We start from the raw sequence: 14,349 nt of genomic DNA on the forward strand, positions 1-14,349 counted from the left end.
ACAAGCAAATGCAAACAAACGTATGAATATCACAAATGCGAAAAGGTAAAAGTCATAAAGATTTGAAATACATATTAAAAATAGATTGAAGTACATATTTACAATAGTTGGCAAAGATATAGTCAACGTTAATCACAAGGAAAATGGGATGGTTAAAAGCTGAATTTAGAGTTAAAAAATAGAAGTAGAGCAAGAGAAACAACAAAGACATTAAAGCAGAGGATGGAGTCTGCAAATCACTGACTAGCACACCACTGAAGAAAGCCATTCAGCCCATCAAGTCTGCACCAGCCCTTTAAGAACAATCCAGTTAGTATCACTCCTCCACGCTTTTTCCTGCAATTTGTTCTCCTTCAATTATTTCTCCAATTCCAAAAGAGGCATTTAACAAAAGTGAGAAGGTTTTAAATGAAACTTTAAAATTAAGTTGCTGATAAGAATTAGAATATATGATAATGATCAATAACACTAATTAACAGAAGTGAAAATTGGATTTCAAAAGCTTTGAGAGTTACCATCCAACAAAAGTTTGTTGGAAAGTAGTTGAACAAGAATAATGATTAGTGAGATGACCTTGAACCAGCACAAGAAAACAAAGTAAGAAATCTCACAACACTAGATTAAAATCCAACAGGTTTATTTGGAATCACAACCTTTTGAAGTGCTGCTCATTCATCAGGTGATTAACTCACTTACTCACTTCACTCACCTGATCAAGGGGCAGCACTCTGAAAGCTCGTGATTCCAAATAAACCTGTTGGATTTTAACCTGATGTTGTGAGACTTCTCACTGTGTTTACTCTAGGCCAACGCTGGCATCTTCACGTCAAGAAAAGATAGGGTGATGAAGACTGTTAACGATTTAATGGTGAGGATAGAACAAATGATCTACAAGACTGTGCTTTACAACAATCTATTGTGGAACCAGCAAGCATATATTGGGAGGAATCCTCCAGCCTCTCAGCCATGTGTTTGTTTCTCAGTGGCAGATGGTAGTGCATTGTTCACTGGCAGCAGAATTTTCCTGTCCCGAAGCTGTCAATGGGACTTCCCATTGATGTCATCCCATACCAGAGAATTCCCTTCATTATTTTGAAAGTGGTTCAGATAGTTCAAAGAAGATGGGAAATAAGAAAGGAGGGAGCAGTAGAGTGGAATTAGACCAAGGAGTTCATGTGAAGAACAAGCCAGCAGAGATTTGCAGTATACAGTAACTCTCACATTGTGGACATGTTACTTGAGAGGTACAGGAACCTATTGGCATTATGATCTGGAAAGGCTAAATGGTCACAGATCAAAAACCAGGCAAAGAAGAGCATGGTTCATTGACATGACAGAACAGGCAAGGGTAAAAGCAGGAACTGAAATTATTTGGCTGTGATTCTCTGGTCCCACTGCGGTGAATGGAGATTTAGCTGAATGCCAAATTCTTTGTTCTCACTGGCAGTAGTGGCAGGGCAAACAATATCGGAGAATTCTGGCCCTTAGCTGTGCAAGGACCAGAGCTCTGGCTCTCTTCAATCACCAAGTCCAAGAATGAAGAATGCATGGAGGAAAAAATGGATTTTTCATGCTGTAGTTTCTTCAGGTGACAGCTACTTCTTGGTTAAACTCAAATATTTTACTTAGTTTCTTGGGATAATTTGAGACATTCTAACCCTTGAAATGGGAGTATTGTAATGGGATGTTAAAATTTAAAAGAATCTCCAACCTGACCTTGAGAGTGCCACCCTCTGCAGGTTGGACAGGGTGGGTGAAAAAGCCCACCCCAGGAGGCAAGCTGTTCATTTAAATATTTTAATGAGGTGGAATGCCTCAGATTTGACCACTGTTCCAGCATTAACGCTCCTGTCACCCACCACTGTGTATAGACTTTGTGATGTATAACATGCTGAACAGTGGCATCAATCTGAATGTGAAATCTTGCAATAGAACTCGACTTTTTTTCTGCTAGACATCGAACACTTGCTGTGAGTTCTTAAATCCCAATGTAGGAGAATCTGCCTGAGATTCCTGGTTGTCAGAAAATCCCAAAAGACATCTCTCATTTTTCATATCTCTGCAATACAAACATCCCTCAAAATGAGGACTCCCTGAATGTGCGAAAAAAATGAATCTCTGAAATGAATGGCATTGGATTCCAGACCAAGTTAACTTGCAAAAGTTGAAATCCAGGATGGAGTCTCTGCTAATGTGAGGAATTTCTCAGGATGCATTGCTGAAGCTGATAAAAAGTCAAATTTCAAATACTCTCATTTGCTACTTTCCTTTCCTGAAGCCTCACTGTGAGCAAGGGCTCTGGAGATGAGCACCGAGTGGCGGGGGGGGGGGCAGCTGCGGCTGCCATTAAGCAAAACATAACAGTATAACAGCCCTAGCCTGGCATTTCGGCACCATGAAAACCCCCAGTTTTACTATTCCAGAGTTCCGGCATCTGACCAGACTGATCAATGGGAAGGCAGGTTTGGGAGAGGGGAACAGCAAAAGAGCAAGCTGGGGACCAGCAGGTTCAATGAGGGGGTGGGACAGAGAGAGGCTGAAAGTCGAACGTTGAGGACAGGGAGAGGCTGAAATTCAAAGGTTGGAGACAGGAAGACTGCAGGTCAGAGGTCGGAGACAGGGAAAGGCTGCACATCAGAGGTCGGGGACATGGAGGAGCTGAAAGTCAGAGGTTGGAGACAGGGAGAGGCTGAAATTCAGAAGTCGGGGACATGGTGAGGCTGCAGGTCAGAGGTTGGAGACAGGGAGAAGCTGCAGGTCAGAGGTCGGAGACAGGGAGAAGCTGCAGGTCAGAGGTCAAGGACAGGGAGAGGCTGCAGGTCAGGTAAAGGCTGGAAGTCAGAGGTCGGAGACAGGGAGAGACTGCAGGTCAGAGGTCAGAAACAGGGAGAGGGTGCAGGTCAAATTCAGGGACAGGGAGAGGCTGTAGGTCATAAAAAGGGAGAGGCTACAGGTCAGAGGTGAGGGACAGGCAGAGGCTGAAAGTCAGAGGACGGAGACCAGGAAAGACTGCACGTCAAGGTCAGGGACAGGGACAGGCTGCAGGTCAGAGGATAGGGACAGGGAGAAGCTGAAAGTTGAAGGTTCGGAGAGTAAGAGAGACCGCTCTAAAATGGCACCAATCAAGTAATGCTGGAAACAATGTTAAAACAAATCTCAAAATTCAACGAGGTCACAGGCCCCAAAAGAAAAAAGTGCTGGAAAATCTCAGCAAGTCTGGCAGCATCTGTGAGCAGAGAAAAGAGCTGACATTTCGTGTCCAGATGGCCCTTTGTCAACTGCAATAACTTTAACAAGGTCAACGAAGTGGACCTAATAGAGTATGAGCTCCCTTATTGTGGCAGTTAATGCTGTCCAATCCGGGAGCCCTGCTGAGGTATACAATATGGAGTATCTGGGCTACCAGCATTCAGGGTGTCTGCTCTGTACTGGGAAGTACCTGGCTGAGTATTACTAACTATTGTAAATAAATCTGAATTTGGTGAAGGGACACCAGCTTTGTGTGAGTTATTTCACTTGCTGTGCACAAAACAGCTGCTGTTTGTCAACATAACATAAGAACATAAGAACATAAGAAATAGGAGCAGGAGTAGGCCATCTAGCCCTTCGAGCCTGCCCCGCCATTCAATAAGATCATGGCTGATCTGTCGTGGCTCAGTTCCACTTTCCCGCCCTCTCCCCATAACCCTCAATCCCTTCTCTTATCAAAAACCCATCAACCCGCTTCTTAAAAATATTTAGCGAGGCAGCCTCCACCACTTCAACGGGCAGAGAATTCCAGAGATTCACCACCCTTTGAGTGAAGAAGTTCCTCCTCAACTCCGTTCTAAACCGCCTCCCCTTTATCTTGAGGCTGTGCCCCCTAGTCCTACTGTCTTTTTTGAGCGGGAAGAGTCTCTCCACCTCTATCCTATCCATCCCATTCATCATCTTATACGTCTCAATGAGATCTCCCCTCATTCTTCTAAACTCTAACGAGTACAAGCCTAGTTTATTCAGCCTCTCCTCATAGCTCCATAACCATTGTGATCACACAGTATAAGTGCGTAGGGATGGTTTATAAAAAATGTGACAAAGAGTTGTGTAAGTGGAAATTCTTTCTCTAAATAGCTAAGCTGCTCATGTGGGACTCAGCACAGGAAATTCCTTCTAAACAGCTTTGAATGCATTTTTTTCAATATCAGCCAGATCACTAATGGGTTTTTTTTATACATTATATTGGGAAAAATAATATTACGTTGAGATTGGGAAGTCCCCAACCTTTAGACATACTTGGCACAATATATTTCCCCTTCAGAAAGCAGCCATGAAATTCTGCAGAGGTCCTGGGTATACAAAATATTGTTTTGTCTTCCACTGTAAAAGCATTAACTGTTGTCTCCTGCACTGCCAAAAGTGAAAATCAGAATTAAAGAAAGTATTGCTGTTGTACAACTCTTCTGCAAAATAAGAAAAACTTCTAAAAGAAGCCAATAAAGTCTTCATAGCCACTGTGAAAGTTTGGGGCCACAACAATCACTGATGCATATAAATAGCTTGGAGATTAGGTGGCTTTTCTCAAGTGTTACCCATCACTTCCCATCTTAATGAGATGTTTCCACCTATTTTGAAAATTTCAAACAAGCTTGCCCAACTTCTTGATCAATTTGCCTCCAATGAATGTAAGCAGAACCAAGCTTCTACAGTTTGTCTGGTGATTTAAACAAGCTTAAAATTAGATTACAGTCTGTGGGTTAGGAAGTCTAGGATTTAGTCGCAGAAGGAAGAGCCGATGTGATATTACCTACACCACATGGACTGCAGCGATTCAAGATGGCTTACCACCATTTTTTCATGGATAATTAGAGATGGACAGCAAATGTTTGCTTAGCCAGCAACATCCATAATGTATAAATATATTTTTTAAAATGCTGCTTATAGCAATATCCATTGAGGTTAATGCTATTTTCCTGATACTGTATAGGCAGCTGTCTGAGGCAAGTAGGGATGGTGTAAATGGTGGGGACAATGAATTGAGAGAAATGGTGGACAAAAGGCTTTTTACAACATAATTTTGAGTGAATAGTGATAAACTACTGTTTATACAGAGCTGTTCAATTCTGAATGATTATATTAAAAGAACTGCAATATTAAATGTTAACCAAAAGGTAACATAGCATTGTGACAACAGGAAGTACATCCTCTGCAGCTTGCATGCAACGTTCAAAATAAAACAGATGAGTAAAAATAACTACTTTAAACTGTAAAGAACAGCAATTACTTATGCTGCTTTTAATCCTTGCTCCTTCATTTTCAATGACATTTTGTTGTCCCAAATATGGGTGCTACATCTGACAGTTTGAGGTGCTTAATTCCTCCCACAATGTTCACTAAAAAAATTTACTGCCTGCATCCCAATCTCATGCATTTTTATGCAACGATCTCCAAGCCATGCATCATCAAAATCAAGAGTAGAGCAGGATGGAAATTAAATTAACACTGCCATGTACAGCACCTGACATTAATCTGACAAAGAACGGGAGTGAGCTGTGATGTTCCACCCCACTGTTAACTCCGAAGAGGATATGCTAAGACTATGGCTGTAACACATGTACAAAGTATTGAAAGCATACCGCAAGAGTGAAGTTATACACCAATCACTCTAATGGCTGACAATGTCTCATCCTTGCACCTTATGACCATATCCATTGGTTTATTTATAATAAGCAGAGGGAGATAAATCTGCATGATTCAAGCTCTCCAGCAAGGCTGTTCAGCAGAACAAAAATCAAAGAGTACCTGATTGCTATCTCCACCTCTTTCCCTTCTGGATACCCTATGGAATGGATTTATTTTAAAATCTCTTTAAACACGGATGTGGTGAACAAGCCCAAATTACATATGTCAGGGAAATATGTGTAATTGATTGCCGTGCATCAGTCAACTGCTGAATGGTTAGCAGGATGGTCAGTAAATTCAATATAAACTGAACGTCAAGAAAGCAGCTACAAAAGAAAACACAAATGGATTCATTCACTGCTGAAACTGGCGTCATTCCACAGGAATTTCCTCTGCTTCTCAGAAGACTCTGGATTGCATCTTCATTGCAGCTGTGCATATTGGATGTGGGATGAACAGTAGCAAGTGAGCTCATAATGCCATGTGCAGTCAATGAGTTAAATGACAATGAGTTTCTTGTTTTTGCAATATAATATATACTGGACAGTACATCGCTTATTTCTTTTCTTTCCTTCCCATCCTCAACTTTCCTCCTCCTCTTTAATTCATTACAAGACGCTGATATAGTATTTACATGGTTCCAAAGTCATTGGCAACCACCAACATCTCGTCTAACTGGCCACCACTAGGCTGCATTTACACTACGTTAACGTCAGTGGTAAACGATTTCACTGGGGTATAAATATAAGAAAACTACTGATAGATTAAATAAAGAAATTATGAGGAAATTCTTTACACAATAGAGAATTCAGTGGGAGATTGCACTGCTGCATTTAAGGGGAGATTTGATGAACTAAATGAGGGAGTGGGATAACGGAGGGTTAGGAGAAGCAATTAGAGATGGGAGGCAGCTGTAGTGGAATACTGGCATTGCCCAGTTGGGCCACATCGTCTGATTCTGTGCTGCAGATTCTATGCAATGTTTCATGTCATTGCTAGCACAATTTTCACAGTAACTTAATTGCAGTGTTAACATAAGCCTACTTGTGATTAATAAATAAACTTTACTTTTACTTTATAACACAGGATGAGTTGGGATGGATTTGTATCTCTATCAATGCATAAATGAGCACATGTTCAAAACAGAGAACTATTCGTTGAATATGTACAAAATTGCTTTGGCCTCCCCAAAGTGTTAACACTGATCAATGAGCAAGGTCACACACAAACCACTGTACTGAAAGAACTACTTTAGCTTCCCAAAATGAAATTTTAGTGCAACAGCATATTAATGTTCTGACAGGAATATTCTGACTTGTTATGTTTTAGCTCCAGAAATAACTGACAAAGGGCCTATTGACAGAGTAGCAGTACAGTCAGAAGTGAGTACAGTAACAGCAAACTGTTATATTCAAAGTGCTCAAAAGAGTCAGCCTACAAAGATGTGGCTTCTATTCACTCCAACTGGGAATTTTTTTGCAGTGTCACATCATCTCTTGAAAATCTAGCCTTGACACTGGTTTCAGGTTACAGTGAATGCAGTTATACAAAAGAGATGTGCCTAACCAGTATACATTAGAAAGTTATCTGACGCAAAGTGACAAGGGAAATCAATATCAAAACAAAGTTGAAAAAAAGAATTGTGTTTGGTAACTTGTCTCCAAATTGTGAATTGGAATCCATGCCATAATTTTGTGACTAATCTTTCTGCGCTATGTAAGAGCATAAGAGTAGAATCATAGAATCCCTAGAGTGTAGGAGGAGGCAATTTGGCCATCAAGCCCACCTCCTGTTCTATCCCCATAACACCACACTTTCACCCCACTAAAACTCCTAACCTACAAATCTTGGAACACATGACCAATCCACCTAATCTGAACATCTTTGGAATGTGGGAGGAAACTGGAGCACCTGGAGGAAACCCACACAGACATGGGGAGAGCGAGCAAACTCCACACAGGCAGTCAGCCAAGGCTGGAACTGAACTTTGGTCCCTGGCACCGTGAGGCAGCAGCGCTAACCACTATGCCACCATGAGTAGGCAGCATTGTAATATGATGACATGTACTTTTAAGGGAGCATATTGTAAATTGCTCTCATTCACTATCGCCACTGACGCAGGATATAATGTGGTAGTCCAGTGACTTGTAGTTGGTTTGCAAGCAGCAAAAGTCAGATGTATTACACTTAACCTCCTAATGAGCATTTTCTGCACATTGTCGTATCTTCACATAAAGAACCTACATATCATTTCACCAATTCTTGTGTATGAATAGTTTATTTACATCGAAAAGCAGCAGAAAGTAACACAAAGTTCCTCAACCTGCCCCACCATTAAATCCGATTATAGCTGATCTCTGACCACAATTCCACTTTCCTGTCTGACCTCTGCTCAGTTGAATATTTCAAGTTTGTTTATGTTTGTAGATGACTTAGGGTGGATTGATAGTAGTTTTTGTAGTTTATCTAATTCATTCCTCATTGGCAGTGGGGTTCCCCAATCCATGGAGGATATTTAATTGCTGCACTTATCCCAGTCACGCAGAAATCTTCCTCCCAAGAGCTGCAGGGCAATCAGAGGCAGGTCATTCTGCATTACTGGCACTGCCATCAAGAGCAGTTACTGCTGCCGGTAGTACACTTGAACCGTCACTAGGGTTCATTATGTGACCTCTGGAGAAAGGCCTAGGGTCATAGGGTAGCACGATGGCACAATGGTTAGCATCGCTGCCTCACAGCGCCAGGGACCCAGGTTCGGTTCCCAGTTTGGGTCATTGTCACGTTTGGAGTTAGCACGTTCTCCCCGTGTCTGCGTGGGTTTGTTCCAGTTTCCTCCCACAGCCTAAAAGGTGTGCAGGTTAGATGAATGGCCCCCCTCAGAGACCTGAACATGCACTGGAATGTGGTGACTAGGGGATTTTCACAGTAACTTCATTTCAGTGTGAATATAAGCCTACTTGTGACTAGTAAATAAGCTTTAACTTTAAACTTTAAGTAATGGTCACTAGTAAGGGGGTTCGGAGGAAAGGTCAGGGTCTTGGCTTTCAATTGGCCAACTCCTTTCTTATGTTGATCAGGCACTTTAAATAAGAGAGGGCATCCCGTTCCTCCTCCAGCCCCATCCCAGAAGACTGCACTGGTATTCCTGCATGGAAGTGCCCTGCCCTTAAGAGGGCATTGATTGTCCACTTAAGGGCCTCAATTGGCATCTGGATGGGATGGCGGTCTGCAAAGCTTCCACCTTGGATTTAATAGGGGAGGCAGCAGGATCTTCACCTGCAGCCTCCCGCACAATCAAGTGGGATTCTGGGTGGGAGGGGGCAATTAAGTTCTGCCCTATGCCCTGGAGATTCAGGTTCGAATCTCACCATAGTAAATGGAGAAATTTCAATTCAATTAAAAAAAAACTAAAGAAGACCGTAAAGCGGACCCTCGTTGACATAAATAAACCCATCTGGCTCACGAATGCCCTTCGGGGGAGGAAATCTGCCATCCTTACCTGATATGGCCTAGATGTGGTTCCAGATCCAAAGCAATGTAGTAATCTTAAATGCCCAATGAAGTGGCCTAGCAAGCCACTCAGTTGAAGCACAAATAGGGATGGGCAAAAATGCTGGCCTACCCAGTGATGTATACATGGGCGGCACGGTAACAGAGTGGTTAGCACTGATGGTTCACAGCTCCAGCGACTTAGGTTCGATTCCCAGCTTGGGTCACTGTCTGTGTGGAGTTTGTACATTCTCCTCGTGTCTGTGTGGGTTTTCTACGGTTTCCTCCCACAGGCCACACTAAAAATTACCCCTTAGAATCCTGAGATGTGCAGGTTGGAGGGATTAGCAGGTAAATATGTAGGGATATGAGGCTGGGGCCTAGGTGGGATTGTAGTCAGTGCAGACTTGATGGGCCAAATGGCCTCTTTCTGCACTGTATGGTTTCTATGATTTCTACATCCTATGATCAAATAATATATTTTTAAAGATTCATATCTCACAAGAGTATGGTACTTCAGTGTAAGCAAGCTTCTGAATTTGTGTGCAGCTTTCACAATCTCAGCATGTCCCAAAGTGCTTTACAGTCAATGAAGTACTATTGAAGTGTAGTCATTCCTGTAATATAGGAAACACAGCAATTTGTTCACCACAAAGTTGCACAAACATGTGATAAAGACCAGATAATTTGGTTTACTGGTGTTGATGAAGGGATAACTAATGATCATGACACAAGGGAGAATTATTTGAAATAGCACCATGGAGTGTTTTACTTACATTTGAGATTACAGATGGGAGCCTTGATTTAACATCTCACCTGAAAGGTGGTGCCACAGGCAATGCAGCACTCCTTTAATACTGCAATGAAGATTAAGCCTGAATTATGTGCACAGGTGGAATTGAACCCACAACCTGCTAATACAGAGAGTGCTACCAATTGAGCTAATGCTGAGGCCTTTCGAAAGCAAAAGAGGTTCCAGTATTCAAGGTTAAAAACTGGTCATATGGAATTTGAAGTCATTATTTTTGTTAATTTCTCAATTTGGGACTGGAGGGACCTGAATAGACTGTGGATAAGAGGGACTGAGAAATGTTCTCGTAATGACTCAGTGGAGATGTGTCTAACCTTTCAAAACCATAACCAGATTCATACACTATAAATGGTGGATAGTCCAGGAGTGATTTAAACTTGGGCAGTTTGAACCTGGATTGAACACTGCATCCAGAAGTACTTTTAGAAGGGAATGTTTCTTTCTGTGTTTATTGGAGAAAGCGTTTCTCACTCACTTTTTTCTCTCTCATAACCTGAAGGGATTACAACTGCCCTGCAACCAGCAGACATATCCGACATACCTAGCATATAACATCATCATAATTCAGAATGCAAAATTAGCATACAGATCCCTCCTTATCTCAGTTTTGCCAATATTTGCCTGATTTATTCCACAGTCAAGTGGTTTTTCATTTTTTTAAATGCTTACTATTCATACACAGAAATTAAATATGTAGAAAGCTCCATGTTTATATTTCCAAGGTGGCTTGCAAGCATTGAAATTTAAAAGAATTACAAGAATTGGCAGGCTTGCAAATTAATTGCAAGTTTTAGCAATCCCACAGGTGCTCCTCCAATTACCACTTAGTTTCACTGACAGCCATGTATTTACATACAACTTATAAATTAACAGCTAAATACAGCATTCAGGTGATCTCAGGTAGATTTGATGTGTAGGTTGGTGAGACGGATGAGATGGGCATGTTGGTTAGATGAATGGGTATAAATGGGCGAGTGAGTGAATGAGTAGGTGGGTAAGTGGGTAAGGCGTAGGTGGGCAAGTGGATGAGGTAGGTAGGGGGACAGAGGATAAATGTAGGTGATCTAGCTTTATTGTTGAGGTGGGTAGGGCACAGGGGAAGGTGGACAGCTAAGTAAGTAGGTAGGGGGAGGTGGGTAAGTGGGTAATCAGATCAGTGGGATAGTTGGGTCAGGTCAGGATGGTGGTTGGGTTGGGAGGGTATTTGGGTGGTTTGGGGGGTTCAATCTGAACCCGGCTGTCTTATTCATTCCTGATTTACGGATCCTCTTGAATCTATTCTCAATTCTCTTGCAGGCTTCATTTCTGTCACATTCTTTCTAAGACATTCCCTCTTTTCCTGAACACCACAACAGATGTTTTGCACCCTCAACTCAACCTCTCTATCAATCAGTGTTAATCCCTGCTCTAACCTTAGCTCCTACTCTACATTAGAACTCGGGACTTGGTTGCACATTCCTGTCCCTTCTGTCACTTTCTAATACTATATGGTAGATATAATAGAAAACTTAACTTCAGTTAAAAGAAAAACATTTAAGAACAGGTTGTGTTGTTATTTTAAGTTTGCCATTTGAGTACAAATGTACAAATTGAATACAAATTTTATAAATATAAATGTAATTTTACACAAAGTAGATTTTAAAGAAATAAACAGATTCATGGGATTTTAAAAATTCATTCATGGGATGTAGGCGTCGCCAGCATTTAGTGCCCATTTGTGACCCACAGCAACTATGTTGCTGTGAGTCTGGAGTCACATAGGCCAGCAAGGTAAGGATGGCAGATTCCCTCCCCTGAGGGACTTCAATGAACTAGATGGATTTTTAATGACATTTGTTTCAAGTTCATTATTAGACTTTTAATTCCAGATTTGTATTGAATCCAAATTTCACTATCTGATGTGGTGGGTTTTGAACCAAATCCCCAGGGCATTACCCTGGATTACTAGCCCAGCGGCAATACCATTATGCCACTGCCTCTCATAAGATCAGTATACCTATCTTCTGCAGAAGTATAGGAGAGCAAATATATGAACAGATAAATAGGGATAACAGATAATTAGGGATACCAACATTTTTAATATTCCATCTTAAAATGTTGAAACTAATTTATTGATGCACAGGATGTAGTGATAACAATACCAATGATAACTGCACTCACTCCTGAAACAGATAAAACTTTAGAAAGATAACAGTTCCATTTTACATCAGGCCAAGAAAATACAATAATTATTGTTGACATAATCCATTTTTCAATTATCCAAAATTGAATCAACTTGAACATTTGGATTAAAAAAAATCTAAACCTGCCTGCAAAAATCAGGACAGTTAAATCCAAAGTTGTGAAATTGAATAAGAGCTTTCAAGTTAAAGTTGCACACATTCAGTAATCTAAAAAAGATAAAAGTTGCATACCTTGTTCGTGAAGCATTTTCATGTTGACATCTTTATAGGCAACTAGGTTGTTGAAAAGTAATACTACGCTCTGTACGGCAGTGCCTAGTACATTGTCCTGCTGCTCCTATGAATCAAATAAGCAAGTTGATTGCAAAAAACTAAAACATGTAAATGCAACATAAACAGCATGATAACAAAAAGCATGCAGTAATATTTATAGATTAATGGCCTGGCAGGAATGGAATACTAATATGCTTGGTGTATGTGCGTGTGCGGCACTACATACCAGAGTCATCAACTAATTTTATCTGCAGATGTCAGTACATCTAATTGACAATAACCAGAGGGAACTATCTTCACAAGGTCCAGTTTAATACAAAGCTTGACGCAGAACTGCAAGGACCATCACACATAAGGCTTGTACATCTGATGATAGTAATGGTGAGCTGTGGCCTGAAATGTGGCTGCACCTCCTTGTGGCCATGCCGTGATGCTAACCACATATGGAAAATGCTATGGAGCAGCAGAAAGGACAACCAGCCTTGCAATGAACTTATACCGCAACAATGCCCCTTCATCTACAATCAAACAAGAGATCATGTGCTGAAATGGCAAAACATAAATGTAAAGGACATTGAAGGCACAGGGCTTTGCCCATCAATTCTTTGTCCTTCTTCCCTACAGCCTTGAACAAATGTCGCTTACAGGCTTCTGAATCCTTTTAAAGGCTTTCAGAATTTGTATCCCTGTACTTTAACATTTCCCTTTAATTGTCTCCTTCCCTATAAATTTCACATGCTTACAATTTTCCACTCCCAACGCTTCCTAGATTTATCTAAATCAGCAGGAATCAGTGCAGCGTATAAAGTGCAAAAAGTGGGTGCAGTGTACTTCTATCTGGGAATGTCCAAAATTGCCGCTAGTCACTTATGTTTTCAGCATACCAAAACTGCAAAATCTAAGCCATAATGTTGTTAGGGAACAGGATAGTAACAACGAATTACTTAGGTTGCAAAAAATACACATTTAAACCGTTATATTTTTAAGACCTGCAATGAATTTGTCTCTGTGCACACCTAAAGTTAAAAAATCTAGAGCTTGATAGCCTAAAGGGATACGACAAGAATTATAAATGTTCTGAGCTGTAGAATCAGAGGATATGGATCTAGTTTACAATTTCCCACATGAAGAAGCCTTGGTCTCAAGTAGTCCATTGGGGAAACTGTTAAGTGGGGATCCAGGTGGAGGAGTGTTTCCCCGTAGGGAGGCAGAGAGAGCAGAATTGCAGAATGGGCCCATCCTGCTTATTTTTACATAGCAATGACTCATTTGATTACAGAACAGCTGCACTGGTAAACCCTTGGGAAGAACAAATCTGTCTATTTGTTCAGCCAGATAATGGTGAACGACAGAAAAATAATCACCCCAAAAAAATGGGCAAACAAGACCAACTTACATTTATATAGTATCTTTAACATATGGAAAATTTCAGTGCTTCCCTGAAGCATTATCAGGCAAAATTTGACAGGACCTAGATGTCTACGTATGACAAGTGGCCAAGAAGGTAGGCTTTGAGAAAGGTTTTTAAAGAAAGCAAAAGAGATTTAGGGAAGAGATTTCAGAGATTAGGGTGGAACTTTCCGGCTGTTCAGGCTGGAGGGATCTTCTGATGGTGCAGCCCTGTCGCAGGTTTCATGACAGTGAGGGGTGCATTCAAACCCTGGTGACAATGGCAGGACCAGAAGATCCTGCTGCTGGCCAATGGCGGGCCACTGCCACGAAACATGTGGCAGATGAGCTGTGCAGAAATTCACACCCTAGGGCTTAGATGGCTGTTGGCTTGTCTCACAATGGTGAAGTGAAGGATGTGGGGGGGTTCAGAAGTTGGGAAGAATGTAAAGTTCTCAGAAGGTTGTAGGGTTGGAGATGGGGGGGAGAGAAATCGGGGGAAGGGGGCGATCTTACCAGTGTTTGGCAGAGTGTTGGTTCATGCAA

General features: G+C 41.4%; 1 protein-coding gene across 3 annotated transcripts in view; it reads right to left on the reverse strand.

Annotated features, from left to right (window-relative positions):
- The window catches only part of ulk4 (unc-51 like kinase 4), a 390,892-nt gene that overhangs the window by 86,018 nt on the left and 290,525 nt on the right, over positions 1 to 14,349 (reverse strand). For all 3 annotated transcript variants that reach the window (XM_080201895.1, XM_080201896.1, XM_080201897.1), the window contains exon 32: positions 12,373 to 12,478. In XM_080201895.1, the coding sequence (XP_080058021.1) occupies positions 12,373 to 12,478 (106 nt within the window). The remainder of the gene's footprint in view (positions 1 to 12,372; positions 12,479 to 14,349) is intronic.

The sequence above is a fragment of the Carcharhinus amblyrhynchos genome, chromosome 2 (genome assembly GCF_965287045.1).
Source record: "Carcharhinus amblyrhynchos chromosome 2, sCarAmb.v2.hapA, whole genome shotgun sequence".
Taxonomy (NCBI): Eukaryota; Metazoa; Chordata; class Chondrichthyes; order Carcharhiniformes; family Carcharhinidae; genus Carcharhinus; species Carcharhinus amblyrhynchos.